This window comes from Apteryx mantelli, chromosome 27 (genome assembly GCF_036417845.1).
Source record: "Apteryx mantelli isolate bAptMan1 chromosome 27, bAptMan1.hap1, whole genome shotgun sequence".
In the NCBI taxonomy this organism is placed as follows: Eukaryota; Metazoa; Chordata; class Aves; order Apterygiformes; family Apterygidae; genus Apteryx; species Apteryx mantelli.
In genome coordinates this window covers 6,198,688-6,224,648 of record NC_090004.1, presented here as the reverse complement: position 1 = coordinate 6,224,648, position 25,961 = coordinate 6,198,688, and the positions used below count along the sequence as shown (strand labels likewise).

At 57.4% G+C, this 25,961-nt stretch overlaps 5 protein-coding genes across 11 annotated transcripts; 2 read left to right on the top strand and 3 right to left on the bottom strand.

Annotated features, from left to right (window-relative positions):
- Positions 1–2,567: 2,567 nt before the first annotated feature.
- Positions 2,568–5,073, bottom strand: FAM167B (family with sequence similarity 167 member B). Its single transcript, XM_067311685.1, has 2 exons — positions 3,468–5,073; positions 2,568–2,998 (listed from the first exon to the last, which is right to left on the bottom strand). The coding sequence occupies exons 1-2, from the start codon at positions 3,765–3,767 to the stop codon at positions 2,735–2,737; spliced, it is 564 nt and encodes a 187-aa protein (XP_067167786.1). The 5' UTR covers positions 3,768–5,073; the 3' UTR covers positions 2,568–2,734.
- An 85-nt stretch (positions 5,074–5,158) lies between these two features.
- LOC106493325 (myotubularin-related protein 9-like) lies at positions 5,159–9,469 on the top strand. 6 transcript variants are annotated; one of them, XM_067311665.1, is made up of 11 exons: positions 5,159–5,212; positions 5,759–5,984; positions 6,083–6,482; positions 6,797–6,922; positions 7,064–7,237; positions 7,329–7,546; positions 7,678–7,839; positions 7,954–8,095; positions 8,192–8,415; positions 8,688–8,839; positions 9,041–9,469. In XM_067311665.1, exons 2-11 carry the CDS (start codon positions 5,788–5,790, stop codon positions 9,202–9,204), a joined length of 1,959 nt encoding a protein of 652 aa, XP_067167766.1. In that variant the 5' UTR covers positions 5,159–5,212; positions 5,759–5,787; the 3' UTR covers positions 9,205–9,469. The 6 variants fall into 6 exon arrangements, with proteins under 6 accessions (XP_067167766.1, XP_067167769.1, XP_067167768.1 ...); XM_067311668.1 differs by lacking the exon at positions 5,159–5,212 and having other exon boundaries at positions 5,261–5,984; positions 6,083–6,142; positions 6,374–6,482; positions 8,195–8,415; XM_067311667.1 differs by lacking the exon at positions 5,159–5,212 and having other exon boundaries at positions 5,261–5,984; positions 6,083–6,142; positions 6,374–6,482.
- Positions 9,470–10,301: 832 nt separating this feature from the next.
- EIF3I (eukaryotic translation initiation factor 3 subunit I) lies at positions 10,302–15,601 on the bottom strand. Its single transcript, XM_013953343.2, has 11 exons — positions 15,538–15,601; positions 15,245–15,337; positions 14,995–15,082; positions 14,342–14,407; positions 13,840–13,989; positions 13,609–13,736; positions 13,201–13,311; positions 12,627–12,716; positions 11,674–11,747; positions 11,399–11,491; positions 10,302–10,681 (listed from the first exon to the last, which is right to left on the bottom strand). The coding sequence occupies exons 1-11, from the start codon at positions 15,538–15,540 to the stop codon at positions 10,600–10,602; spliced, it is 978 nt and encodes a 325-aa protein (XP_013808797.1). The 5' UTR covers positions 15,541–15,601; the 3' UTR covers positions 10,302–10,599.
- Positions 15,544–17,647, top strand: TMEM234 (transmembrane protein 234). Of its 2 annotated transcripts, none has more exons than XM_013953382.2 (5): positions 15,544–15,649; positions 16,173–16,324; positions 16,791–16,857; positions 17,051–17,143; positions 17,272–17,647. In XM_013953382.2, the coding sequence occupies exons 1-5, from the start codon at positions 15,559–15,561 to the stop codon at positions 17,331–17,333; spliced, it is 465 nt and encodes a 154-aa protein (XP_013808836.2). In that variant the 5' UTR covers positions 15,544–15,558; the 3' UTR covers positions 17,334–17,647. The 2 variants fall into 2 exon arrangements, with proteins under 2 accessions (XP_013808836.2, XP_013808837.1); XM_013953383.2 differs by lacking the exon at positions 15,544–15,649 and adding an exon at positions 15,746–15,848.
- A 78-nt stretch (positions 17,648–17,725) lies between these two features.
- DCDC2B (doublecortin domain containing 2B) lies at positions 17,726–25,948 on the bottom strand. The gene is made up of 12 exons (XM_067311686.1): positions 25,076–25,948; positions 23,759–23,816; positions 23,236–23,312; positions 22,780–22,911; positions 22,060–22,206; positions 21,348–21,387; positions 20,842–20,910; positions 20,426–20,615; positions 20,102–20,202; positions 19,525–19,584; positions 18,361–18,699; positions 17,726–17,858 (listed from the first exon to the last, which is right to left on the bottom strand). The coding sequence occupies exons 1-11, from the start codon at positions 25,585–25,587 to the stop codon at positions 18,622–18,624; spliced, it is 1,464 nt and encodes a 487-aa protein (XP_067167787.1). The 5' UTR covers positions 25,588–25,948; the 3' UTR covers positions 17,726–17,858; positions 18,361–18,621.
- Positions 25,949–25,961: the final 13 nt, after the last annotated feature.

Below are 25,961 nucleotides of genomic sequence, written 5' to 3'. Positions count from 1 at the left end.
TGCGCCGGTGCCCGGCCCCAAGGTGCAGGGCTGCGCCTGGCGGCCCGCGGTGCCCGCGTGCGTGCAGGTACCTGCGTGTGCATGCGCGTGCCCGTGCGTGTGCCCATGCGTGTGCATGCAGGTGCTGCTCCCTGGATTTGCTCGTGAGCGTGTCCACATACACGCAACTGTTTCCGGAGGAGCTGCTGCGTGCCGGCCCGGATGCCGTGTTTCTGTGCACGCACTTTTTCGGCCAGGCCTGGGCTGGTTCATGCGCAAGCACGCGCAGGGCTGAGCGTGAAGCCTGGAGAGGGCTGAGCGCCGGGCTGATCCCCTCCCTCCGCTCTCCAAGGGGCCCTGGGGTGCCCCGGCGGCCCCCACACCGGCTCGGGTCATCGAGGTCTCGCGGTGGCAGCCACGAAGCCGCTCGCCGCAGGAAACCCTGCGCCTGGCGCTGCCCGCAGGACTGACCACAGGCGGCCGCACGGCTCAGCCCCAAGAGGGGCTGCCGCGGCCCCAGCACCCATGGGTGCCGACGGCCCCGCGCCAGCGCGGCCGAGCCTTGCAGAGCCGCCAGCGCCCCGAGCACCTGCCCCTTCCTGCCACTGCGGCACGGAGACGTTTGCAGGGAGAAAACGCCTAAAACAGTCACTCATCAGAGTCTAAAACCAGCCGGGTTTAACCGGGCGATGGGCACCGAGACCCAGCCTGTCCCTAGTCCCTGCTGCCCACAACAGGGAGCTGGGACCCGGCACCCGGCTTTGCCCTTGGAAGGGGGCTTGGGGCCGGCCCCACGCGCCGGGAACAGGCTCTCCTCGGCCCCAGCACGACCCGAATCCCCATCTGCCCCCGAGGCCGCGTGCCGGCAGCGAGCCTGAGCAGCAGCACCGGCCAGCTCCCTCCCAGGCACCGCTCCCACGCCATCCCCATCCCTCCGGGGTGACTTTGGGGATGCAAAGGGCCCCCCAGCCCGGCCGGGCTGCGGCAGCGCCCGCGGGGTCCCATCCGGGTGGCGCAGCGCCCGCGGCCCGCCGCGGCGCCCCGGCTCCCCGTTACCTGTCGGTGGCGAGATGGGAAACGGCCACACTCAGATTCCCATGGCCCGGCAGCGGGAGCAGAGGCGCCGTCGCCGGTCACGTCCTGCTCGCCATCCCCGGCGCGACCCGGCCGGGCGAGGAGGCGAGAGCCCGGGTGCGCGCTCGCCGCCGCCGCCGCCGCTCGCGCTCGCTCGCCGCCTTCGCCGGTTTCCTGCCTCGCGAGCAGACGCTAGAGAAGCTGGGGCGCAGCTCGCGCCCGACCACAAACGCGAGCGACAAACCCCGGGGCTTCCTGCCATCCCGGCCCGGCTGCTGCGGGCACCGGGCACCCCGCGCTCGCCCCAGGGACCCAGCCCGGCCGCCCCGACGGGGCAGCCCAAGAGGGGAAAGGATAAACGTGGGTCCCCATCGCCCCGCGACCGGGCAGGGAGCAATGCGCGCCGGGCCATTCGGGGTTGCTCCGACCCCCGAGTGACGGCAGTGCAGGGGGACGGGCTGCGCCGGAGCAGGCAGCGTCACCCCCGCCGTCGGCCACCCCGCCGGGACCCCGGCTGGAGCGGGAGCAGGGTCTCGCACGATGCTGCAAGGGGCTGGGCAGGATTTTATCGCGCCCCCCCCGGTGCCCTCCCTGGGGCGGACGGCGCGAGTCGCCCTGCACGTGGCCGCCGGCTCGGCTGCAGGGATGGGGGCCAGGGCAGGGGGCCAGGGCAGGGGGCCCGACAGCGGCAGTGGTGGGGGCTTGGGCGGCCGTGCGCGCACCGCCGTGCCACCTCGCCCGCCCCGGGTTTTCGGGGGGAGCGGAGCGGAGCGACCACAAAGCTATTGTCTTGGCTTCCGCGCTCGGAGGCGAAGCCGCAGGTAGCTGCAGGCTGCCGCGCTGGCAGGGGCAGGAAGCCCGGCCCGCGCCGGGGGGGCCGGGGGGGCTCGGCGGCGGCTGGCAGCACCCCCCCGGCGGGGCCGGTTCCCAGGGCTGGCGAGAGGCCATGGGAAAGAGGAGGGGGACGTAAGAGCCGGGGCTGGGGGCTCTCACCCTCGCGGCTCCCCCGCGGCGCAGCGCCTCCGGCTCAGCCCGCACGTGGTTTCGGCATTGCTTCCTGCCCCGGGGCACCCACCCGGCCCCGCGGGAGCACTGCAAGCCCCCGGCGCCCACGGAAGCGCTGCGAGCCCTCGTCCCGGGAGCGGGAGACGGCAGCCACAGCCTCCCCGGTGCCGCTTGCCAAAAGCATCCCGGGAAAACGGCAGCCCCAGTGACGGGCAGCGGCTCTGGCTGCGGTTTTGGGGTTAACGGAGGGGGGGAAGCAAGGAGCAGGCAAGGCCAGGGCTGGGGCCAGCACCGGGGCCACTCAGCCCCTGGTGTCTCCCGCCCTCAGCCCCCAGCTCCAGCCAAGCGGGACCCATCGGGAAAGGGGCATTTCCTGCAATGGTGCAGCCCCCCCGGCACCGAGGGGGCCTGAGGAGGATGCAGGAAACGAAGCCCCCAAAGTGGAGATGGTGCCTGCCCCCGCGCGGCACAGAGCCCGGGACCACCCCGCAGGGCGACGCGCCAGGTGCACAAGACACGTAACGTCCCCTCTGGCCATCGGCTCCATTTATTCCTTCTCGGAGGGTTGCTTCCCACATTTTCCACCATGGCTCCCCCCCATCTGTGGCCCCCGCTGGGTCTGGAGGCGCCAGGCGGGCAGAGGGAGCGGGACGGCAGCGGTGCCCACCCGGAGCGCTCAGCACAGGGAGAAGCGGCGGGAGTTGATGTTCATGCGGGTGACGCCGATGTGCTTGAGCGGCATGGAGAGCAGGAAGGCGGCCTTGGGCGGCACGTTGCAGAGCAGGTCCGAGTCCTCCTCGCAGCCCTCGAGGCCGAAGGTGGCGTCGTCCAGCATCTCCTTGTGCCGGTGGCAGGCCTGCTCCACCTTGAGCCGGTGCAGCCGCCCCCGCAGGCGCATCAGCTGCCGCGCCAGGAGCTGGTCAGCCGCCTGCATCTCCCGCTGCGGGGCGAGAGCGGGCCGTCAGGGCACCACGCGTGCACACGTGTCCCCAGGACTGGCACGGGGCCCGTGCACCATGCATGCACACACATGCACACGTGTCCCCGGGACCGGCACGGGGCCCCTGCACAGCTGTTGCCGCCTGTGCCACCTGCTGCAGAAGCCAGCGCGGCCATGCCACGCTGATGCCATGGCCGTGCCACCAGCGGAGCAGAGTGGAGGGGGTGATGCGCAGAGGCGGGCAGACCCCAAGCCCCCATCCACGGCGCCGCGCAGGGGAGACCGGCAGGGCCATGGCACCACAGAGCCATGCACGCCTTGAACAAATCCCCACGCCCGGCCACGCTGGAGCACCCTGCGCCCCGCACATCCCCGTGCCCCCAGCGCAGAGGAGCCCCGCGGCCGCCCCAAGCCCTTCCCCGTCCCTCGGGACCCCTGAGGGGCCGCACTCCTGGCAGCGGCTACTCACCAGCTCCGTCCTGAGCCACTCCAGAGCCTCCTCCATGGAGGCAAAGCCGCAGAGGCCACCGGCTGGCAGCTCCTCGGGGCACGTGGGGGCCCGCTCTGCCCCCCGCACGCCCCCAGCCCCCTCGGACACCCTGCTCTGCCAGGGCTGCCCCTGCACCCGCGCCTTCCACTCCAGGTAGGACGGCCGCCGCGTCTGCAGCTTCAGCTTGGCCGCCAGCGCCTTCACGCTGTCCAGGCTCTCCTCGTCCGAGCCGGGCTCCTCCTCACCCAGCTCCTTGAACTTCAGGTGGCCGAAGGGCATCCTGGCACGCCGCTGCAAACGCTGCCGTCCCCCCCGCAAAGCCCTCGTGCAAACGCTGCCGTCCCCCCCTCCCCCCCCAAAAGCCCCCGTGCAAACAGCGGAGCAAGAAGCACTAGCTGCTAGAAGCCGTTTGCCCCAGCTGTGCGTGAGCCGCGGCTATTTATTTATCCCTAGAACAATAAAGGTTGGGGACGTCGGTGATAATTATAACGAGCAGGAACTTTACTTATCCAGAGGATTGCGAAGGGTTGTTGTGTTTTTTTTTTAGCTCTGTTTCTTTTTTAGTGTTATTGTCTCCAGCTGGGAGGAGACTCCCCGCTCTCCGGAGGAAGCTTTAATGAGGACAGAGAGGCCAGCAGGAGTGTGAATGATTTATCCTTGGGCGCTCCTGCCCTCCCGCGCTATTATCGGCACAGGGCTGACACCGACTTCCCGCCGGGGCCGGGAGCGAGGGAGGGCTGCAAGGTCGCTGCGACTCGGGGCTGCTGCGGAGCAGAGCAAAAAAAAAGGGGGGGGGGGGAAAGGAAGAAAACAGGCTGCTGCCTCGGCTCAGTCCTGCAGCGCCGGGCTCCGCTCTCGGGGCTCGGCTCGGCGCCACGTGGGAGGGGGATGCTCACGCCAGCCCGAGACCCCGGGTCTGCACCCTGGGGTGCTGCTGGGCCCTCCCCGGAGGGCTTTGGGTGGCCCCGGTGCCAGCTGTGCAGCCAGCTGTGCACGGCCAGGTCGCTGCAGCCCTCGAGCTGCTGCTCGCAGCTGCGCCGCCGTTAAGGTGGAACCTGCCAGCGCTGGAGGGAGCAGCGGCCCCAGGAGCCCCGCGGGCCGGGCTCGGCCGGGCCCCCTCCGCAGCCCGCTCGTCCTGGCCCCGGGAGCCCCGGGAACGCTCCCTGCGGGGTCCATGGGTGCCGGCACCCGCCGCCGCGCAGCACCCGCCGCGGGGACCTGCAGGAACGAGGGCAGCTTGCGGCCGCTGCTGCCGCCTCCTGCCGCCGCCTCGGCGAGGAGAGCGTGTCCTGCCGCCTCCGACCCTGCGGGAAACCCGGAGACGTCCCCAAACACCCTGCCTGCAGCTCCCCTTGGCCCCCCGCGCTGAAAGCCCCTGCAGCCCCTTGCACCGCCGTCCACGCTGCAGTGCCCAGGCTGCCCGGGGCTCCCTCGGCCCCTTCCCCGCCCGGGTCCGAGCATCCCGCCCTGGCAAGAGAGCGGCGCCGAGGCCGGGCCACCTTAAACGCGACATCCTCCCGGGCGCGAGCGGGGCCGCGAGCCTCACCCGCAGCCCCGCTGCTCAGTTCCTGCGGCCGGCGCTCGCGGCGGCGGCGACCGCGCGGCCGTTCCCGCGGCATCGCGCCCGCCGCGGCATCGCCGCCGGCCCCGCTGCCGCCCGCGCCCGGCGAGCCCGCTCGCCCCGACGCCGCCCGCTCGCCGCCGAGGGCCGCGGACCGGAGCGGGTAAGCACGGCGGCGGCGGCGGCAGGGGCGGGCGGGCGCTGCCAGCAGCCCGGGCCCCGTCGCCGCGTCCGGGCGGGCGCCGGGGGCGGAAGGCAGCCCGCGGCGTTCGGCCCCCCCACGGCAGGCCCCGCCGCCGGCGGGGAAGCACCCGGCGCGGCTCCCTGCAAAGCGGTAGTTGCATTTTCGCCAGCCACCAAAACCCCCCCTCGCAGCGGGGACGGGGCGCGGGGGTGTCTGGCTCGGCGTCCGAGCGCTGCCGGGAGCCAAAGGATCGTCACCGGCTCAGCCAGACCCACCGCTGCCCCGTGCCTCAGTTTCCCCAATGACAGTGCAGCCGGGGGGGGGGGGCGGAGGAAATAAGTGATTTCCCCCCGCGTTTTGCAGCAGGAAGCGCCATATGCTATAGGTGCCGTGGAAGCCGGAGCCTCTCGCGTGCTGGGGGGCCGAGGGTGGGAGCCGCGCTGCCCCGGCCCCGCGCGGCGCGGAGGGAAGGGGGTTTCCGAGGCCGGGCCGGCGCGCTGCAGGGTTTCCCCTTTCCCTCCCCAGCCTCCGCGGGAGCAGCCGCCGGCGCCGCCATGGAGTTCGCGGAGCTGATCAAGACGGCGACGGTGGAGAGCGTGCTGCTGTCGGGCGCGGGGCTGCCGCCGGTGCGGGGCACCCTGTGCATCACCAGCCACCACCTGCTGCTGTCGTCCCGCCCGGGGGGGGACGGTGCACCGGGCACCGTCGAGCTCTGGCTGCTCATCCGCAACGTGGACGCCGTGGAGAAGCGGTGGGTGGCCCCGTCCCGCGGCGTCCTCCTAGGCAGTTCCCCAGGCTCAGCCGGGCCACGGCGCGGGCTTTAACCTCCTCTTCTCCCCCGTGACTCAGAGTGCAGAATCTAGGCTGGTACCAGCCCCCCCGGACTAACAGCTCCCAGCGAGACACCAGGTTTGGCTTTTCGCGCCCCCTTGACTCTGCTAACCTTCCCGGCAGCGCCCGGCTTCGCGCTAACCCGCGCGGCTCCCCGCTCACGCAGCAAAAACGTGAATTGCAGCTCCTGCCGCTGGGACACGCACGCGGCCCACGGGGGCGAGCGTGCCGCCCGGCCCCCCGCGCTTCGCTGCCCTGCGCCTCGGCCCCCACGCGGGGGGCTGCTGACCCCAGCCCGGCTTCCCCCAGGCTTGCCGGCTCCTCCGGCACCATCACGCTGCGGTGCAAAGACCTGAAGGTGCTGCAGCTGGAGATCCCGGGCATGGAGGAGTGTCTCAACGTCGCCAGCTCCATCGAGGTGAGTGGCAGGCCGGGGCGGGGACCGAGCCACCCGCGGTGTTTGCTCTGGCTTTGGCATTAACGTGGGTAAACATGCAGCTCCCGGCCCCTGTTTGCACAGGGCACGGCCCTCCGGGGCTGCTGGCATCGGCCCCTGCCCGCCTGGTCCTTGCTCCCGTGCCTGCTCCGGGGCCCCAAGCTCCCGGGGGGACCCAGCCCGGCTGCGGGGGCCGCGCGGTGCTTGCGGCAAGGCTGAGGGAAAAGCCCCGGCGACGCTGTGGGGGGCTTTTTCCTGCCCCCGCAGCGACGGCGTGGCCTCTGCTCCCGCTGCAGGCGCTCTCCTCCGTGGACTCCGTGATGATGATGTACCCGTTCTTCTACCGCCCCCAGGACCTGAGGCTCGAGGCAGGGTGGCACCTTTTCCCCCTCGAGCAGTACTACCAGCAAATTGCCACCCAGGTGAGCCCGGAGGGAGGGAGCGGGTGGAAAAGGGGCCGGAGCCAAAGCCTTGGCCCAGGGGCACGATGCCCCGGGGGGCAGAGCGGCCCTGCGGGAAAAAGCGCCCGTGGGAAAAAGCGCCCGATGTCGCTTCTCCCCCAGACGAGCCAGTGGCGGCTGAGCGGCGTCAACAGGGACTTTGCCGCCTGCCCCACGTACCCACCCGCCGTCATCGTGCCAGCGGCCGTGGACGACGAAGCCTTGAGGAAGGCGGCGCGGTTCCGGCAGGGCGGGCGCTTCCCTGTCCTCAGCTATTACCACCAGAAGAATGGGACCGTGAGTCCGTTTCCCCGTCCTGCCCCGCGGCTCTTCTCCCGCCGCTGCCGGGCTGCGGGCAAGGATGGCTCCCCGGGCCCCTCGCCCGCAGGTGATGCTCCGCAGCAGCCAGCCGCTGACGGGCCCCAACCGCAAGCGCTGCCGCGAGGACGAGCTGCTGCTGGGGACGGTCCTGGACGAGGGCGAGCGCGGCTTTATCATCGACACACGGTCGGCCCAGGCGGCAAAGCAGGCCCGCATGACGGGGGGCGGCACCGAGCCCAAGTCCTCGTACCCGCGCTGGAAGAGGCTGCACCGGCCCCTGGAGAGGTGAGCCCCGGGGCTGTGCTGAGGCCCGGCCCTCTCATGACATGAGTGATCATGCTACTCCATCGTCAGTGCCCCGAGTCCGGCCTGGGATGATTTCGCAAGCCCCTGATGGCACTTTCCATCCCTCGCAGAGGCCGGCCGCTGCAGGAGAGCTTCATTAAGCTGGTGGACGCCTGCAACGACACCTCGCTCACCATGGACCGGTGGCTGAGCCGGCTGGAGAGCTGCCGCTGGCTGAGCCACGTCAAGGCGGCCCTGAGCACTGCCTGCCTGGCCGCGCAGTGCCTGGACAGGTGAGGGAGGGCCGCGGCGGCGAGGGGCTGCGTGCGGCCCCGGCTTTCCCCCTTGCACCGCCGGAGCATCGCCTGCTGCGGTGCGGCGCCCCGACGGCCTGCGTTTTTCCGCAGGGAGGAGGCGTGCGTCCTGGTGCACGGGGCGGAGGGAACGGACACCACGCTGCTGGTGACGGCGCTGGCGCAGCTGATCCTCGACCCGGGCTGCCGCACGCTGGCGGGCTTCCAGGGGCTGCTGGAGCGGGAGTGGATCGAGGTGGGAGCCGCGGGGGGCTGGGGACCCCTCGGTGCCCTCGGTCGGAGCCGAGGCTCCGCATTTACTCCCCTATCCCTTCCTCCCTGGCGGGGCCAGCAGGCCGGACACCCCTTCCACCTCCGCTGTGCCCGCTCTGCCTACTCCCACGCCCGGCTCAAGCAGGAAGCCCCGCTCTTCCTCCTCTTCCTCGACTGCGTGTGGCAGCTGGGCCGCCAGTTCCCCTTCTCCCTGGAGTTCGGCGAGCGCCTCCTCCTCACCCTCTTCGACAACGCCTACGCCTCCTCCTACGGGACCTTCCTGGGCAACAACGAGAAGGAGAGGCGAGTGGGGAGCGCGGGGCTGGGGAGGGGGACGGAGACGGCACGGAGGAGCGGGGCCACCAGCGCCCCGTGCCCGTCGGGGTTACCCTGCCTTCGTGCTGCCAGATACGGCTGTCCGGCCCCGCAGACCCTCACCCCCGCACCCAGCACGGGTCCTGTAACCCATCCATCTACCCTGGCCCCAGCAGAACAGAGCCCTCACGTAACAGCTCGGGGTAAACCCGGCCCCACGCTGGGGGCGAGGGCTGAGACGCAGCTCAACTCTGCTGCAGGTGCCTGTGCAAAGTGAAGGAGAGCACACACTCCCTCTGGGCCTGGCTGAACCAGCCCGAGGAGAAGAGGAAGTACCTGAACCCTCTGTACTCGCGCAACGCCCTGGTCATCTGGCCCTCCGTGGAGCCCCAGAGCATCCAGCTCTGGCAGGGTGAGTGGGGGCCCAGTTACAGCGCTCAGGCAGCAGCGCTTCCACCAGATCCTCAGTCGGCTGCAGGGAGCCGCGCTCATCCCCGAGACTCCACGAGCTCGGCTGGGTCAGGCGAGGAGGGTCAGGGGAGGCTGCTCTGCTTTTCCCTCTCTTCACAAGGCTACGGCACAGCTAACGTAACACAAACCCACCGTCTCCTAGGTTTATTCTTCCGATGGATCCGTTCATCCAAATACCTAGACGAGGCCTGGGCAGAGATCCAGCGGTTAGTAGAGAACGACGACACCTCCGTGGAGGAGAGCGCGGGGAACAGACGGAGCCAGTCGCTCTCAGACACCGCTGCCCAGACCGAAAACGAGCGATGAGTGGCAGCACGGGTGACGACAGCAGGGCAGGCGCGGGTCGCAGCGCTGTCGCTCCCTCCTGCCGCCTCAGGCTCCTGCAGGCTGCCAGGCCCAGGCCAGAGATGCTGCAGCTTTCCGCAGGAAGCGCTGTGCGGGACACACGCCCGGAGGAGCCCAGACACGCCTGGAGCGCGAAGGACATCCTTGGGAGGGTGGGACGGACTCACGCTAGCAGCCTTTGGGCTACGCAGACTGAGCTTGTTACAGTAAAGTGGTCTCTGTCGCAGTCCGCTCCTGCTTTCCGTGCGGGGTGTTCCTCAGGCAGGAGCTGGGCTTGTTCCCGGTTTCCTCCCCAGCAATATTTCAGCAGCTTTTGCACCTGGACCCGCCAGTGGAGCAGAAGGGCAGGAGACAGCAGGAGGTCGATGTGCCCAGCAGCAACAGCCTCCGACAGCTCCCGCTGCTGCGCCTGCCTCGCAGCCCCTGCCCCGTCGCTGAGGCACGGTTGGCACAGCAAAAACTAAGTGGCAAAACACGCTAAACTCACACCACCCCCTGCACAAAGGGCACCTTGGCTGCGGCCTAGGTATTGCATCAGTCGCTCCGAAGGGGGAGCCAGCCTGAGAAATCTGCCCTTGAACCCAGTGTCAAGGAAGGAAAGAGATGCAAACCAGCCCTCCAGACAGGGAGAGAGGGTGGAAGGATCAGGAATTGCAACACAGCCTTCCTAGTGCAGGAAATAACTGTTCCATGAGGAAAGTTGGCTCAGAGTCAGTCCAGCAAATAAACAAAGCACCAGAACTGGGCGCGAGTGTCATCGGGAAAACAATGCCTGGCTACTACATTTCCAGCCTGTTTACAGATTCAGCGTTTCTAGGCTTTGGCCTGAACAATAGATGTAGATCATCACTGGCAGAGAGTTAACCTGGGCCTGGGGGTGGAGAGAGGCCCGGGGAAAACCAGCATTGCTGTCTTCTGACAGCTGGAGCGAGCAAGACAGCCAACACAGCCGGGAAAGCAAAGAAGTCAGGTTAGTTTTTTCCCAGGCCAAAAGAACAGAGGCACTTTTCATTGTGTTTAAAAAAGATTTCTATTTATTTCCTGTTGGTTTTTTTCCCCACTGATATATAAATATGCCCAGCAGGGCAGGAAGTTAGCATCCACAGGGGCAGGCAGGGATCCAGCCCAGCTCCTTTCCCTGCCTTCACTCTACCTCACGCGAAAGTCAGTCCTGCCATTTCAAGTTGGTTTGGTTCCTAGTTCACCACCTTCAGGCAGCCCCAGAGTGTGCTGCTAACCACTTCCTGCTGCCTCCCGTGGAGCCGACTAACTTCAGACCTTACAACAGTTCTGCAGAGAAGCCAATGGATTGGGAAATGGAGTGGAAGAGGAAAGAAGAGGGGAGGAAGTGCTCCTTTAAGCTTCAAATTCAAACTCGAAGTACTGGGGATCGAAGTAATGGATGCGAACATAGCCATCCTCACCACCACTGCTGTAACTGCATGGGAGAAAAGACAAGATAAAAATCACCAAACCTCGCCAGGAGCTCACTGCTTCTAGGTTTATACCAGCAAGCGTTAAGAGTCTGTTTTCATAACTCCCTCCCCAATAAAGGAGTCACAAGCTGAAAGCCCAACCAGGTATAATCTGTGCAAGGTGGGTGTCAAAGCACCCTGTCTGCAGGGGCAGGGGGAAGGCCTGAAGGGAAAGAGCCCCGAGTGTGCTTCTGCAGAAGTGATGTTAGAGAACTGTCTGCCAGCTCCTAGGAGAGGTCAGTTTTGCGTGTTGTGGCACTCAGGAAAATAGAGAGGAAAACAGAAGTTAGAAGTCAACAGGTGTAAATCAGGTGTTAAGCAGCCAGTTTATCAGCAGATGTTTTTGCACAGGCCCCACAGCACCAGCCTTGTTTAGCTAAGAGCCAGCCTAGCTGCAGGGATTTCTGTCCCCAGGACAGCAGTGCAGACTGCAAAGAACATGGTGTTTTCTTCTCCCAAGAGTCTGGAGATGCTGCGTGTTAGTCTGAGGAGTCAGACACAGCCAAAATGTGCAGCAGGGCATAAGTGAAACCCCCAGCCAGCTCTGAGGGAGGCAGCAGGGTTGGGCAAGGTGCTGGGTCTGTTCCTCCTGCAGAGCTCCTGTGAGGCCAGCCACAGTCCACACTTCGGTTAGGATAAGCTTGACCTGGCCATGCTGCAAGACCCACACAAATCCTCACCTCTTTCCATCAGGGTGAAAAGCAACGCTATTTATCGGACCGAAGTGACCCTTCACTCTGCCAAACTCTTCTTCAAAAGCCAAGTGGAAGAACCTGGGAGAAGGAAGACGGTTTAAATTATCGCAAGAAGTTGGGAGTCCTGACTGGGCACAACCAGGGTTTCCTGAATAAGCTCTGCAATTTTAATGACTCCTCCAACTCTGCCAGGAGCAAGATGCTCTGGGAACAGCATCCCCCAGCTGGGAGGACTACTTTGAGTGAGGAAAAGGACCAACCTTGCCTCAAATTTGCCAATCCTGGTGGAGGTCGTGGTCACATCCATGGCCTCTTGCCCACCACCAAGCACGACCTGCAAAGGGAGAAGTCACAACACATCAGCGCTGCTTACACCATACGCAGCCAGCAGGAGCCAGGAAAGCAGAGAGCCAAGTCTCAGGGAAGCCTCCTACTAACGCGGCAGATCCCACAAACCCGTTAACAGGCCAGGTTCCAGTCCCAGAGAAGTTCCTGCCTCCCAAACACCTTTTTTTGCAGATAGAGAACACAAAGCCTTGTTTCCTACAGCAGGCAGCAGCTGAGTTCCCTGGGCCCGCCCCACAGCCACATTTTTTAGCACAGACTGGGCTGGTGACACCATGCCTTCCTAGTGGAATTTCCCAAGGAGCTCAGCACGCCTCCCTCCCCTCCGCATCCCCAGCCGGCGTCATGAGGCGGGCGATAGCGTGGCTGCCGCAGTCAGAGCTGCCAGGCGGCACCACAATCTCACAAGTGTTTACGCTGATAGACACTACAACAACTCCGAGCAGGCCAGGCTCGCAGCCACGCTTCTCCGACGCTGCGCTGCTGGGAAAGTCCTCGCTCCCCTGCTGCAAGGCTCAGCAGGCAAAGCCTTTCCCCACCATGTTGCCTCTGCCAGAAACTAGTTTACAGGCACCTGCTTCACGCCAGCCCCCGCCGGCACACAGTGACAAACGGTGAAGCAACGCGCAGTGTATGCGCTTGCAGGGCTTCCTGCACCAGGGATACAGTGCGAGCACAGAGAAGGGAAAAGGTAGCAGCACTAGAGACACCAATAAATAGGATGAGTATCACTTTCTATAATCCTCCTCACATCCCCACACGGGAAACCCCAAGGAACTCCTCTATACGCACCCATGCATGTGCCTCCCATTCCCGCTACCTGGGACAATGCGGGAATCACAGTAGGGCCTAATAAGATCATTCTTACATGATCAAAAATGGGGGAGAGTGCTGCAGAGTTCACTGGTCGCTCTGTCCGGAACGTCTTCAGATGCTCAAGAGTTGTGCAATCAAATAGCTAGGAGGCAAAAGGAAGAGTGTGGTATTCTGCAAAAGAGCTGGGAGAATCGTCCACTTACAAGCAGACCCTGTGTTTTTTGCAGAGGCAACAAAAAATTATAAAGCAATTAACTCATACAAATCCCATCCCCTGGCTGCCAGTCTTCACCTGAGCAGATGTTAGCTCTCCAGTCTCTAAGGCCATTCATGGGCACCCAAATCCCCAAGACGTTTCCACAGAATCCCAAAATACCAGCCTAAGGTAACTCCCACCTCTATCACCTCCTGGAAGCAGCAAACTGCAGTCTCAGTTTTGGCAATATTGTCTCCAATGCCTGCGTGCTAATCTAACGCCTCCCCTCACTTGCTGAACTTTTCCACTGAGCTTTGACTTTATGCCTTCTCCAATTTCTAAGGAGTAAACCTCCGAGACAGCCATGTCTTTGAACAGGGTCCTGCAAGCAAGCGTCAGCGTCCACTGTGTTACCAACAGGAGGCCTCACCTTGGCTGTGTTGTCCTTGGAGGCAGTGATGAACATGGTCATGTCCCTGGAGGTCTGAATATCATTGATTTGCTTGGTGTGCTCCTTGATGTTTGAAAGCTGCTCCCCTGACTGAAGGATAAACAAGGCAGTTTCAGTGTGCTGGCAAGCAAAGAGAGCGCAGAAAGATCCCCCGTACATGCGACTTCTCCATTAAAAACAACTTAGGAGATGTCACCGTCAGCAGTAGGGCTGACACTGATGCATTAGCCTTGCTCAGAGAAGCCGCGTATTTTAACTAGTCTTTCCACAAGTCTGCTGGTTTGAGCCAAAAGTCCATATTCTGCCCCGTGGCCACAACAGGAACACTGCAGGATCCTCCCCCGCACACAGATGCCAGAGGGAGACGCTGCTTCTTATCGCACTGACCTTGGCACTGAACTGGTTCAGCTCTCCACTCTCGTGTCCCGCAATGATGAATTCTCCTAGAGGGCCCCACACAGCACTTGTGATTTTAGAGTCACTGCAGGGGATTTTCATGTAAGGCTCATTTTTCTCTGCAGGAAGGAAGGAAGGAGACAGACAGACAGAATGGCACCAGCTCCAGCTATCAACGCTTCCCCTTAAGTCCCTTGCGCCGGCATTGCCCAGATTCCTTACCAATCTGGCTGGAGTCACGAAGGTCAAAGAAGCTCACAAAACACTGATATCCCATCTGCTTGTCTGTGGAAAACATGATGATGTTTCCTCCAAAGTCAAAGCCACATGTCCTCACGGCTGAGCTAGTCTTCACCAGAGCAAGCTGCTTTCCTAAACACAGGGCAGAAAGTGTCACCTCACTTGGTCTTTCACGGCAAGATTAACGAAAATGATCAGTTTAAATACGAGGTTAGAGCAACAGTGAGAGCATCCAACATGCTGACAAGCAGGTTCGGTGACCTGCAAGCATTAACCGCGCACTGACTGCTTGGGCGGTGAGATGAGTAAATTAACTAAATGTTCATTAGAGACCAGGAACATAAACAAACCCTTTCCTCAGACAGGCTGAGTTAGGATTCAGACATCTTTCAGCAGGTTAAATGAGCACATGTTCTGCTGCCACCAAGCAGACTTCAAGGCAGAGCTGTGAGTCAAACACAACAACTTGGGGAAAGGGTCTTACCTGTCTCACAGTCCCAGAGCCGACAGCTGTTGTCTGCAGAGCCAGTGAGCACATGTCGTGTGTCCCCTAGATCATCAGTTAGGGAATCTCAACATGCTCCCAGTTCCAAAAAGCTACTGTCTAGATACACAGCTAATAGCTATACACAAGATAAAAAAGCATTATTACACAGAGAAATTGCAGATTGAGCAATTTCTCTTCCAGGACTGGCAGTAATTCAGTACAGACAGACACAGAGTCCAAGTGCTCCTATTGCAAAACCCCAAACTTTTCTACTTGAAGTATTAAAGAAAAAGGTTCCAGTTCCCACAGTAACATAACCTTTGCATGCTTCCATCTCTGTTATCTGCTGCTGGCATCAGAGACAGAAGATCTTGTGCGACTCAGGCACCCTCCCAACACTCCCAGGGCCCCGCCAGCAAAAGCAATGAAGCACAAGTGAGAGCAGAGGGCGCATGTTCCTCACCACTGCAAACTGTTCCAAAGAACAGCTGGGGAAGAAAGGAAAAATATCCACAACAGGGAGCAAGGGAAAGACATCAAGGCAGCTAACTGGATTGCAATACCCCTGCACTCCTCTTCAGGAAGCACGGCAGCACAGCTGAGAGGAAATCACCGACCGGGACAAGCTGGTTCGAGCAACCAAAGGATACAGTCTGCATCCACGCACCAGACAGCTCCCGTGTGGCCGTTGTACGTTCCAAGCCTCTCTCCGTTGACTGAATACCAAACGTTGACGATCTGGGAGAAGAAAACAGTCAAGCACTCCCCCCCTTCGCTGTACTGACGGACTAGCGAGGCCCGTTAAGCGCCTCTTTGCTGAATTATCACGACTTTTTACCACCGCACGCGCGGGGAAGGGGGGGAGAAACAGTCTCCGCGGAAGGGGAAAGCCGCACTCACGGGGTCCTTGGCCACGGTGAAGAGCAGGTCTCCCTCGCGGTTGTATTTGATCTGCGTGATGGAGCGCTCGTGGCCCTGCAGCAGGATCGGCTTCTGCGGGGAGGGGGGGAGACGCCATTTAACGCCTCAGGCAAGGCGCGGCCTCGGCCCCGACCGGGGCTCCGGGCCGCGGGGGGGATCGGGGGCGGCAGGTCCCTGCCGCCCCCGATCCCCCCCGCGGCGCTGGAGCCCCGGTCGGGGCCCACATCGCCCGGCCACGCAGCCCGGCCCCGGTCCCCCTATCCCCCACTCACCATGGCGGCGGCCCTGACAGGATGGTGAGGCGCGCCGACCGCTTCCGGGTCACAGAGGCCACCCTTCCCGCCGCCGGGCGGAAGTGCGTCACCGTAGCTATGGTGTCGGCGGGTGAGCTTCCGGGGTAGCCTGTTGCTAGGGGACGGTGTGGGGCTCTGGGGGGACGTGGCTCCGGGCCAGGTGTGGGGCCTTCCCTGGGGGGGGGGACATGGCGGCAGGTTGGGCCCTGTGTGGGGCCTTCCCTGAGCAGGGACATGGCGGCAGGCTGGACCCGGTGTGGGGCCTTCCCTGAGCGGGGATATGGCGGCAGGTTGGGCCCAATGTGGGGCCTTCCCTGGGGGGGGACATGGCGGCATGCCGGACCCGGGGTGGGGCCTTTCCTGGGGGGGGACATGGCGGCAGTTCGGGCCCAGTGTAGGGCCTTTTCTGAAGGGGGCTTGTCAGTGAGCCAGACCCAGCTGGGCCTTCCCTGAGAGGGGATTTGGTGGCAGGCCAGACCCAGTGTGGGGCTTACCAGAGGGGTACGTGGCCCCCACACGTTCCCAGCGTGGGCCCCCTTGGGGGGGGGACAACAGCCAGCTGGGCCTGGTGCTCGCTGGGATCAGCAGCCTGCTGATGCACAGCTGTGCTGCAGGAGAGGCAGCAGCGCTGGTGCTGGTGGCCGTGCTGTGGGGCAGCACCGGGCCGTTCCTGCGGACGGGCGCCGCGGGGCTGGAGCAGGTCCGGGACCAGGGCCGCCTGCGGCAGCTACTCGCCGAGATCCGCTTCCTGGGCCTCAACTACAAGGTGCGACCCCACTCTGGCTCCTGGGCCAGGGAGGTATCTGGGTGTTAAACTGCCTTTTGGGTCATTTCTATCCACTCACTTCTAGACTTGCTGTTTTTATTTGAACTACTAAATAATCCAGCTATCATAAGAATTATTTATTCTCTGTAATATTTCATTTACTTACCTACAGCACTGCTCTCCCCTTGCAGAATTTAGACCACTTTGTAGACAGCAAGTCATTAAGCCTCTTATTTTGCATAAAATAAGCACTGTCTGCACTGTCTGCCTTTTGCAGGTTAGGAGACTAAGACTTTGAACAGCTTGTTACTGGCAGCAGAATCATTAGCGCACTGTATTTCTGCTGCTAAACAAATCTCAGAGCAAGGGGGTCTGGGTTCCTTCATTGCTCCCTCCTGGGGCTGCTTCCACGGGGCGAGCGATGGTTTTGTGTGCAGCGACTGACAAGCTTGTATTCTCCTTGCAGTACGTGGTGCCCTTTCTGCTCAATCAGTGTGGATCGCTCCTTTTCTATCTCACCTTGGCATCCACAGGTTAGTTCTCATTGCTTCTGTGGAGTGGGTGGATTGGGACTTTGGGAGGAGCAGTCTTATTCATTAGTCTGGTGGCCCAGCTAAACATCCAGTAGCTGCCTTGTAATAGCAGCAAAGTCATTTACATACTTAATGCCTGTGATTTGTACAAGATCACTCATTTTTAAAGTGTGTTGAAACTGTTCCATTTCAGATCTGTCCCTGGCAGTACCACTCTGCAACTCTCTGGCTTTGATAGCCACACTGGTGACTGGGAAGATTCTAGGAGAGGATACTGGTGGTAAAAGTAAGTTAGACTGGAAATACATTTTGTCACAGTGCCTCCTGCATGTATTTGCTAACTTGATAGTGTAGGCTACCATGTTTTGGTGCGGTCTCTAGTGTTTTTGGTGTGGTTACTGTTTATTTCTGTAGGGGCTGTAGCAGGAATGCTGATCACTGTCCTAGGAGTCACACTCTGCGTAGCTGGTTCATAAACAAGACACAGTGAGAAACAGCAGGAAGAAAACCTATTCCAAGGTAACCCCCGGGTCTGAAGAGAGGAGTTTCCAGCTCAGCAGCAGACCATTGGGCTCAGTTGCATCTAGGAAGCTGCATTTTGACACACACATCTAAAAACATGGATTGTAGTCCCTTAGCACTATGGTGGAGCAAGGCATTTTTCAAGGACATCCTACTTGATGTCCTGGATTACGGAATTTTTTCCATGAGCGTTTCAAGGCAGGGATGACTGAATTATCTTGTTTGGCGCTAGAGGGATAATAAATTGTTAATAAATCCTTCAAAGAGACTCTCCTTTGAAAATGACTTTGCCTTAATTATGACCCAAATGATTTTCTGTAGAAGGAATCGGAAGGAAAGTCTCCTCTCTCATGGCTGAGGCTGTGAAAGCGGCTTCCTTCATTGCTCTCAGCTGCAGTGTATCCAGGTCATGTTGCACAGCCCAGAGGAATACCACAGGGCTCTTCTCAGTGTTCTTCATTTTGTAGAATGACTCTGAGCTGTAAAATAGCAAGTGTAGTTCGCTGCTACAAAAGGAAGTGTCTTTCTTTTCAGTGAAATAATCAGTCCAAAATACCAGATAGATCATTGAAGGAACATCTTCGTTACCCTTGTAATTAATCATGAACTCTAGGGAAGGATACATTAAGTCTTGCACAAAGAGTGTTGAGACAATAGCCATTTATTACTACGACTTTTCCTGAATTAGGCAGATATTCTTAAAACAAGTCTACCAAATTTGGGAGCAGATTTGATTGCTGCAAACATTATCCAAGCACTCCAAATTAGAGGGACAATGATGCTATGAAATATTTTTAAAAGAAGTATCTGACACAACAAAGTTTCTGGCAGATATTTTATTATAAAGGAGTAAATTCTATTTGGTAATTCTTCCTCCTCAAATTCAGATACAAACCAATTTCTTAATTAGAGTTCAGAAAAACAGCCCTGTCCTCTGCCAGATCATCATACTGTAGAGATGAGGAAAGGAGGAGTACTTACATTATTTAACAAAACTGTGCTTTTGATTCCTAGTTCACTGGTAGTTTCCCTCACAAGCCCAGATAATTAGGGTGCTTGATCTTAGAAGAGTTTGTTAATTCATCAGAAACCTTGGCCAGTCTTTGGTGTTACATAAATCTGAGGATCACACACTTTTATTATCTGCAGCTATCCAGAGAGCAATCTCCCTAACTGTCCCTCTCCTATCACAGTCCCTTTGTGAAGTCTTCAGAGTTCCTTGCTGCCAAGGAAAGACATCATTCAGTGCTTTTCATCCTTGGAGTCACTGGCATACCTTTGCATTGCCATGGTCTTTTGTGATTTGTCTGTACTCCACACCTTTTTGTGTTAAAAAAGAAATACAGTTATTAATGTAGCACTTTCTGCTGTTTCAGACAGCTTCTGGGACTAAACTGGATTCCATTTCCAGTCTTGCCATGGCTTTGGCATGCAGACTTAGGTCCCTAGGCATTAAGTAAGCCAACTTTGAATTTAATTGAATGATTCTATCCCACTGCAGGGGAGAGCTGTGAAACTCAGATACCACCACCTGTACAGCAGTGTGATCTCATGGGGGAGGAAAGGCCAACTTAAAGCAATGGCACTGGAGTGCCTCCCCACGCCCCGGTAAAGAAATGCTGGCCCAGCCTCTCGGGTAAATACAGCACATCAGACTCCACACTGAGCCAAGAAGTAGCTAATTCTTTACTAAGGCTTTCTCTAATTTAAGTTCAAAGGATGTGTTTTCCTTTGAAGTTTTAGTTAATCCACAGAGACTACCTAAGCAGAACTGTGAATCATCTTTAACATAACGCGTGCCATCCCATTACATCAATTCTAAACGTCCTTATGAAAAGTTTAAAACATGAATACTCCACTAACACTAAGCATCTTTCAGACATTTTTCACACTGATTTTTGTTTCTGAAGAAAAAAAATCATAGTGTCTTTTTAAAGTTTCAAACTTGTTATTACCTAACAAATGCGTTCAGTCATTTTAGGAATTACATGTTTATATCCTGCTGGCTTCCAATCTGCACCTGGCTAGAGGCAAGTTCTGCTTAATGGTTATATCTGAGGCTACTAAGTTTTAGTGTAAAAAAAATCTGCACTAGAACACAGCCAGGAAGGATCTTACACATTTCACAGAAACATCAATAAATACCTTGTCGTGGTTTCTCATTTTGGCTTTTTGTATAAATTCTTCCACAGTCTCTGCAACTCTCTGGAAGAGGGTAAAGGACAGAAGTAGGACCAAAAAAAAAAGTCTAGGAAAGCCTTTGATATCTCCACTCTAGTGGAGCAATGCTACTCTTACATACCAGGAAAAGTGAAATGTTCATTACCCAGATTACAATCTCCAGACTTTCTAAAATGCAGAGCCCTGCAGTAACCACTGTCCTCTGGCTTCTGAAGTTCCCCCTCGTGGTTACTTTTATTGTTACAAATTCCAGAGGAAAGTACTTTATAAACCTAGTGTAGAGCTTGACTGAAAAAAAGCGAGAAAAAACGAACCACTTCCTCAAACCATTGCTATAAACTACTAATTAATCTGTTCTCGGGGCCGTCTCACAAAAAGGAAGCATTTCTTTATTGGGATACTTCTGAGACGTCCCTCGAATGGCTGTCTCTTGGAGTCGGCCTCCCCGCTGTGCAAAACCAGGAGCCCCAGTAGATTCTAGTGGAACCATGAATATCTCCCTGGAGAGACTCCTGAGAGGGCAGAAAATTGTATCTCATACCTGATCAATGGGTACCTCCAGCTTTGTGTGTTCATCCTCTTTTACTTCCTTTGCACCTCGCATCTCCTTCCTGGGATCTTTGGCTTTATAAACACTTCCTTCTGCAAGGAAGAGAAAAGCTGTTAAATGGGTATTGCAGGTAGCCAAGTTACAGAAAGGTCAGGTCCTCATTATGTGCCCTGATGAGAGAGGAAGGAGCAGAAATGCAAAAGTTATTAGGTACACTGCATGGCTGCTTTCTTTTAGTGCATCTGCAAATATTTTGTCCTTTAGCATCAAAGTAAAGCCAGTCTTTCTGAACATTTATAGCAGAATGTCCTTTACCTTGATCAGGCCAGTGCTGCACATTCGTGTTACTCCTCCTGTTTTGTCCTGCACGGACAGGTTTAGCATGGAAAACAGATTCTTCCTCTTGGAGGTGAGATTTCCTGGCTTGCTTGTGCAGTGGTGGAAAAGTAACTGGGATCTTGTCTTTCTCTGTGGCTTCTGTGGTCTGCACCCTGTGACAGTCCAGCTGAAAGTATTCATCACATACTTCTGTTATGCCTTCATGATAGAGCAGTTTATGAAATGAGCAGTTTTGCAGGGCAATCCAGTAAAAACTCTGCAACTTCCTGCCCGTGAGCCCTAACCCTGACTGGTATGAAGCTGTAACATTGCATTCTCTTAACAAGATTTTAAGTTGATATTACAAGTGAATAGGTACAGGGAACACACAAAATTATTTCTGTAGTCACTACCTGTTGAGGTGGGAAAGCAAGAGCAGAGTCACTAGCTCTGTCTCGGGAGGCGGTGTAGAGTTTGCCAAACTGAAAACAAGAGGAAAATGAAATTTTAAAAGCAAAATAACACTTTCAAAATAACAGAGATAGCACAGATCCAGCTTTCAGTGGACAATCCAGCCCAGCTGCTGTACCTGCAGTCTCCACTGCATATTTTTCCCCACACAGCGAGCAGGAGAGAGCTCTCAGCCCCAGTATGAATTCTCCCTCTCCACCAGCCAGAAAGGAGAAGAGATGAGTAAAGCCACTTTAAGGAGATTTTCTTCAGGCAGTGAGATTTAATTCAAGTGCAAGCTTGCCATGTCTTCAGCTGCTCCTCTGAGGGTGGTGCCAAGTAAGGGTGCTGTAACCATGGCAATTGGGAATGGAAATTGCTATACCCACCCATTGCTCATGGACTGATGTCTGCACAAACTCGACTGTGCTCATAGCACATACAGTCCCACACCAGCTGAGCCACCTACCCTTTTGCTGTAGTTTTTGCGCCTGCTGTTTGGGTGGTTCCTGTAACAAAGAAGCAGCAGGTTCTCATTATCAGGCAGAAGTCATGGAAGACATGATCCCCCCTCTCCTTTTCCCACAAGGAAGGGCCCAGAGGCATGTTTGCAGCACAGGTAGAGCACACTCCGCAGCAGCACACGTTCCCCCACCAAGATGCCAGCGTCCTGTGCTGAGAGGCAGTTTGACTGTGGCTTGCCTGCTGAGACTGCATGCAGAAGCAACAGTTTATACCAACCAGTCACATTGTACAGGCCTCTCTGTATTGCCTGCAGCTGTAAGAACAAGCAAATCTGATACAGCTGAGGCAGACAGGATACAAAAGGCCATCCAAGAGGCAGATGGCTTTGTATCACACTGCTGACCACAGGCCTGTGAGATTCAGTGCTATTCCTAATGGGCAGGCACTCTTCAGTGCATGCTGAACACTTAATGAGAAACAACCAAAGCACTTGCTTTCTCTGGTGGTGAACTCTGGATTTCAGGAGCTAACTCTTACACCAAAAGCTCTGCAGCTACATTCTTTCTTCCTAAGCTTCCATCACAGGAAGCAGAATTCAAGCCTCAAGGCAGACAGCACTGAACAGAAGGGCTATGGAAGGGTTGGCTTCAGTTAAAGACTACCACAGAGATGATTCTTTAAGCCAGCCAGCCAGCCACAAATACCTGCCTACATACCATAGTGTCCCATTCGCAGAAGTCTGGGGCACCAACAGCTCAAAGTAAGGCAGGTTTTTGTATTTCTCAGCTCCCACTGCCACATAGTAACCACCATTCACCAGCTCCTCCCCACCGGACACCTGCGTTCCATCCAGCCTGCAGAGCCTCAAGGAAAAGATAACAGGGTTTAAACAGAGCATGCAAGGGGAAGTCACAACCCTTTCAGCGTGGAAGCAATCGAGCAAGTGCAAAGTGGTAAACACGACCAAGGCAGGTCAGAGGGGATAAATTTATTCTTAGCATTACTCTAAGGAAGTAGGTGGAAATATTACACCAGAGGATCAGTAAGATCCGGTAGATTTCAACTCTCCTTGGGTGTCAGCAGCCCATAGTAACTAGTTGCATGAGAAGGTGGACTGTATTTTTGAATAAAAGTGCCTCCCTCTTCCCTTCCCTGTAGATATAAACCCCTTTTTATGGCATGCCTTATTGTTTCCTTATTGCTGTTTCACCTGACCACCAGCAACATCAACCCTCCTCACAAAGTACTCAGGGCACTGGGGTTATCCCTGATTTAAGATGGGGAAACCTAAATTCCAGGACCATGAAAGCTAATGAGTTTACCAAAGCAGGTTAGGAGCAGCTGTCTGAACTCCCAGTCCTCTGTGCTAATCAGTGACACTTATGTCCCTGGACATAAGCGCAGAAGAGCCCGCAGTGCCTTGTCTGGATACCCACTTGTGAACAGCTCCACTGCCCAGGTTGGCTTTCCCTGTTAGCACGGTCAGGAGCGTGTCCCACTCCAGCAAGGTGCTCCTGGAGAGCAGCAGTCGGAAAGGAGGGCTCAGCAAATCCCCGTTCCGGAAAACGCTTCAGGAGAGACAACGCAGAGCATGTGGTGAGCCTGTATGCACGCAGCTCCCACAAAGACGACACTCACTGTGCCAGGGCAGTGACATCGGCAAATGTGCCACATGCATCTCTGTCACCTTCTCCCAGAGCAGGCAATACATGGAAAGTGGCGAAAAGGCATGACACCAATGCCTGGACAATATTTGCAACAAATACTTCTGGGAGAGACTGGGAAGCGTCCCTGTAGGGCAGTATTGCCAGGAACACACAGAAATTCCCTCCTCCAGCCTCTGAAAATGTTCCCAGAGACACCCCCAAAAGAGAAAACACTGAGGCACTTACTGTATCATGCAGGGCAGGTGGGTGTGCTTCTGCCATCGCGCCGAGATGTTCTGCTTCCAGGGCACTACAGTGCGGGGCTAGAGACCGAGTTCAGTGCACAAAAACAGTCACAGCCTTGGCACAGAGCCTCCCAGGGCTGTTCCCTCTTCTCTGGCAGGAGCTGCCTGCCCTGCCTTCACACTTGTTGCTGCTAGGTGGGGTTTGTTGTCAGCAACACCAAGGCCTGGAGAGGCTCTTCGCATAGCTGGGTGCATTCCAGGATCGCCAGCACCCGTGAACTGCTGTGCGCAGATCCTTCCCCTGCACTATTAAGGGGGATGGAAGGTACACAGCAGTGCTCCCTGCACTGTCACACACACACAGAGTCCTACTGATTTCTGTGGCATTTTTACCTGTCTCCACTGGGCACCTGGCAGCCTTTCAGCTTAACTTTTGTTTCATCAGTGACAGCCCTAGCATCTTTCACACTTCTTCCCAGCTCATTCTGCACTCCTGCCTGCCCCCGCTCAGCTCAGGGACTCACCTGCATGCCATTGCTGTTCCTTGTCTCACTGAGTTGCTTCATTCCACGATTTAAATAGCTGCAAGAACAAGAAGTTACCACGTACTAACTGGGACAGTTTGTGAAGGGCAACACTTCCCAGGAGCTGTGACCACTGGAATATGAACAAGCCAAAGGAGAAAGAACAGGCCACTAGCCATTGTGGCCAGATTTTCAGCTGCAGGCCAAACCATCCACATACAGTATTTGGGAAGTGGCTTGCTCAGTGCTGAAGCTCCAGCCTGACTTTTAGGTGATATTGCATACAGCAGAAAGGGTCCAGATCCACATCCATGCAACTTCCCTCCTAGCAGTCTCACTTTGAGCAGGTTCTTTCCCTTCCAGAATTACACATGGCTCACTAGTACTTTGACTTAAGGAGTGTTGCACATACAAAGTGAATCTGTGGTGCGACCAGAACTGAATCCTGAGCCACAGGTGGCTAAAGAGCAGTAAGAACATGACTGGCCCCTGCCTTGGTGCGTCACGACTGAGTATGTTTATTGTTGGGTCACTTCTGAAACAATCTTCCAGGCTTCTCATCTCTCAGGCCTCCAGAACTTCAGGCTAAATTTAAGTGTTGCATTTAAGAAATTCTTAGTCAAATTCAGAGCATTTCAGTTCTCCATGCTGAAGACATAGAAAACATTTTGTTCTTTGAGCTAATTGTTGATCTAGGCTCCCAGGGTTAACCAGTATTAATACTGCTTGGACCGCTTCCTCAATAAAATGCAATATGCACAGTGAGCCAAATTCAATCCCCCTACAGTATCACACAAATCCCCTGATGATTCAAGTGATGCCAGGAATCTTTTTAGCCCTCCGTCTTTCAGGATATACCAAAAGCTCCTCATACATGTTTCTGCTTCATGCAGGATTAAAAAACAAAAAAACACTCCACCAAACCAATCCAAAAGTATTTGTCAGAGTGGAGACAGTGCAAATGGTGACTCTGACAGGGAAGCTGGCAGCAGAACCTCCCACACGCCACAAAGCGAGATGTGTGCAAGGCAGAACAGCACCTCTTACAACATCCCCAGAGAATGCATTCCTCCCCCAGCATGTTTTCTTCTGAGAGTCAAATGACCTTACCAGGAATATTTGCACTTTCCAAGCAATCTGGAATATATCCAGTAGATTCCAATAAGAAAGGAAATTAAACAGAGAGATCTGCCTCTGTTTTTAGTTGGGTTTGTACCCCTTTTATCTCTTTTATTCATTCACACCCCAATACATCCCCCCACAGAGGTGATTTAAAGCTGCTTTCCAAACCCAGAAACCAAAGGTCCATCTACTCACTTGAGTCTTTTGAACCTTTCAAAGCCTGCAGCCACGTACTGGCACCCGTCCTGCAGGTCCCCCAGCTCAGCGACACGGTGGCCCTGCCTGGGCGTGTAGAGATTCCTCACAGCCAAGGGTGCACTGATGCTCTTGGTCACCTCATTCAGAAATGCCTCAAAGGTCAGGAACTGCCGCTGGTTCACCACAATCTTTCTCCCGTGGAAGAAGGGGTCCCCGTTGCGATACACCACCACATTCTTGGCTGGAGGTGCCAGAGCTAATCCACGGGAGCTCATCACCTGTGGATCAAGCAAGCTCCTCTGGCCAGAGAGGTAAAAGGACCAGCGTGGGGCAAGGAGAGCTCTGCCCAGCCTCACACTGAGCCAAAACCCTTCTGACCAGGTGCCTTTGTGTTCTGCCTCCCGCCTCAGCACAGCCCCAGGAGCGACTGGCCGTCTCCATGGCTGCAGGCCCAGCAGGAGGAAGTTGTGGGCCAGTCCGGAGACCACATCAATCAAACTGCAAAACATCTTTTTGTTTGAGAACCAGGAACCGCACGGCTCTTTAACCCTCACCCTCACCGCACACCGAGTACTGTGAGCTCCCTCACTGGCCAATGCGGCCACCAGACTCAGATTAACCAGCTCAGAAGAGCAGTAAGTGCCACTATATTTATGGCAGCAGCTCACATCCCATCCAGGGCAGTGGTATCCAGAAGCCCTCCCCACTTTGCTATCACTCACCACCTATGTGAGAAGTGCAGTGTGTTCCTGTCCTGCACCTATCGGACAAAGATCCACACCACAAGGGACACATCACCCTTTGCACTGAATGGATTGCCACAGGTCAAAATGGGCTATGGGCTCACTTGGCTCCATCCAGGAGAAGAAGGCAGGACAGATAG

Bases quoted from the DNA above. Each gene is read 5' to 3' on its own strand.
- DCDC2B (XM_067311686.1), bottom strand. From the start codon at position 25,587: ATGTTTTGCAGTTTGATTGATGTGGTCTCCGGACTGGCCCACAACTTC. The intron at 23,817-25,075 runs GTGAGTAGATGG...TTGTTCTTGCAG, and splicing joins GAAAGGTTCAAAAGACTCAA to CTATTTAAATCGTGGAATGA. The intron at 21,388-22,059 runs GTATGTAGGCAG...TCTTTGTTACAG, and splicing joins TCTGCGAATGGGACACTATG to GAACCACCCAAACAGCAGGC.
- TMEM234 (XM_013953382.2), top strand. From the start codon at position 15,559: ATGGTGAGGCGCGCCGACCGCTTCCGGGTCACAGAGGCCACCCTTCCC. The intron at 16,858-17,050 runs GTTAGTTCTCAT...GTTCCATTTCAG, and splicing joins TCTCACCTTGGCATCCACAG to ATCTGTCCCTGGCAGTACCA. The intron at 17,144-17,271 runs GTAAGTTAGACT...TTATTTCTGTAG, and splicing joins AGAGGATACTGGTGGTAAAA to GGGCTGTAGCAGGAATGCTG.
- FAM167B (XM_067311685.1), bottom strand. From the start codon at position 3,767: ATGCCCTTCGGCCACCTGAAGTTCAAGGAGCTGGGTGAGGAGGAGCCC. The intron at 2,999-3,467 runs GTGAGTAGCCGC...CTCGCCCCGCAG, and splicing joins AGTGGCTCAGGACGGAGCTG to CGGGAGATGCAGGCGGCTGA.
- LOC106493325 (XM_067311665.1), top strand. From the start codon at position 5,788: ATGGAGTTCGCGGAGCTGATCAAGACGGCGACGGTGGAGAGCGTGCTG. The intron at 7,238-7,328 runs GTGAGTCCGTTT...CCTCGCCCGCAG, and splicing joins ACCACCAGAAGAATGGGACC to GTGATGCTCCGCAGCAGCCA. The intron at 7,840-7,953 runs GTGAGGGAGGGC...GTTTTTCCGCAG, and splicing joins GCCGCGCAGTGCCTGGACAG to GGAGGAGGCGTGCGTCCTGG.
- EIF3I (XM_013953343.2), bottom strand. The intron at 11,748-12,626 runs GTAAGAATGATC...CTCCCTTTGCAG, and splicing joins TCTCCCCCATTTTTGATCAT to GTCGTGCTTGGTGGTGGGCA. The intron at 11,492-11,673 runs GTTGGTCCTTTT...TCCTTCTCCCAG, and splicing joins ATTGGCAAATTTGAGGCAAG to GTTCTTCCACTTGGCTTTTG.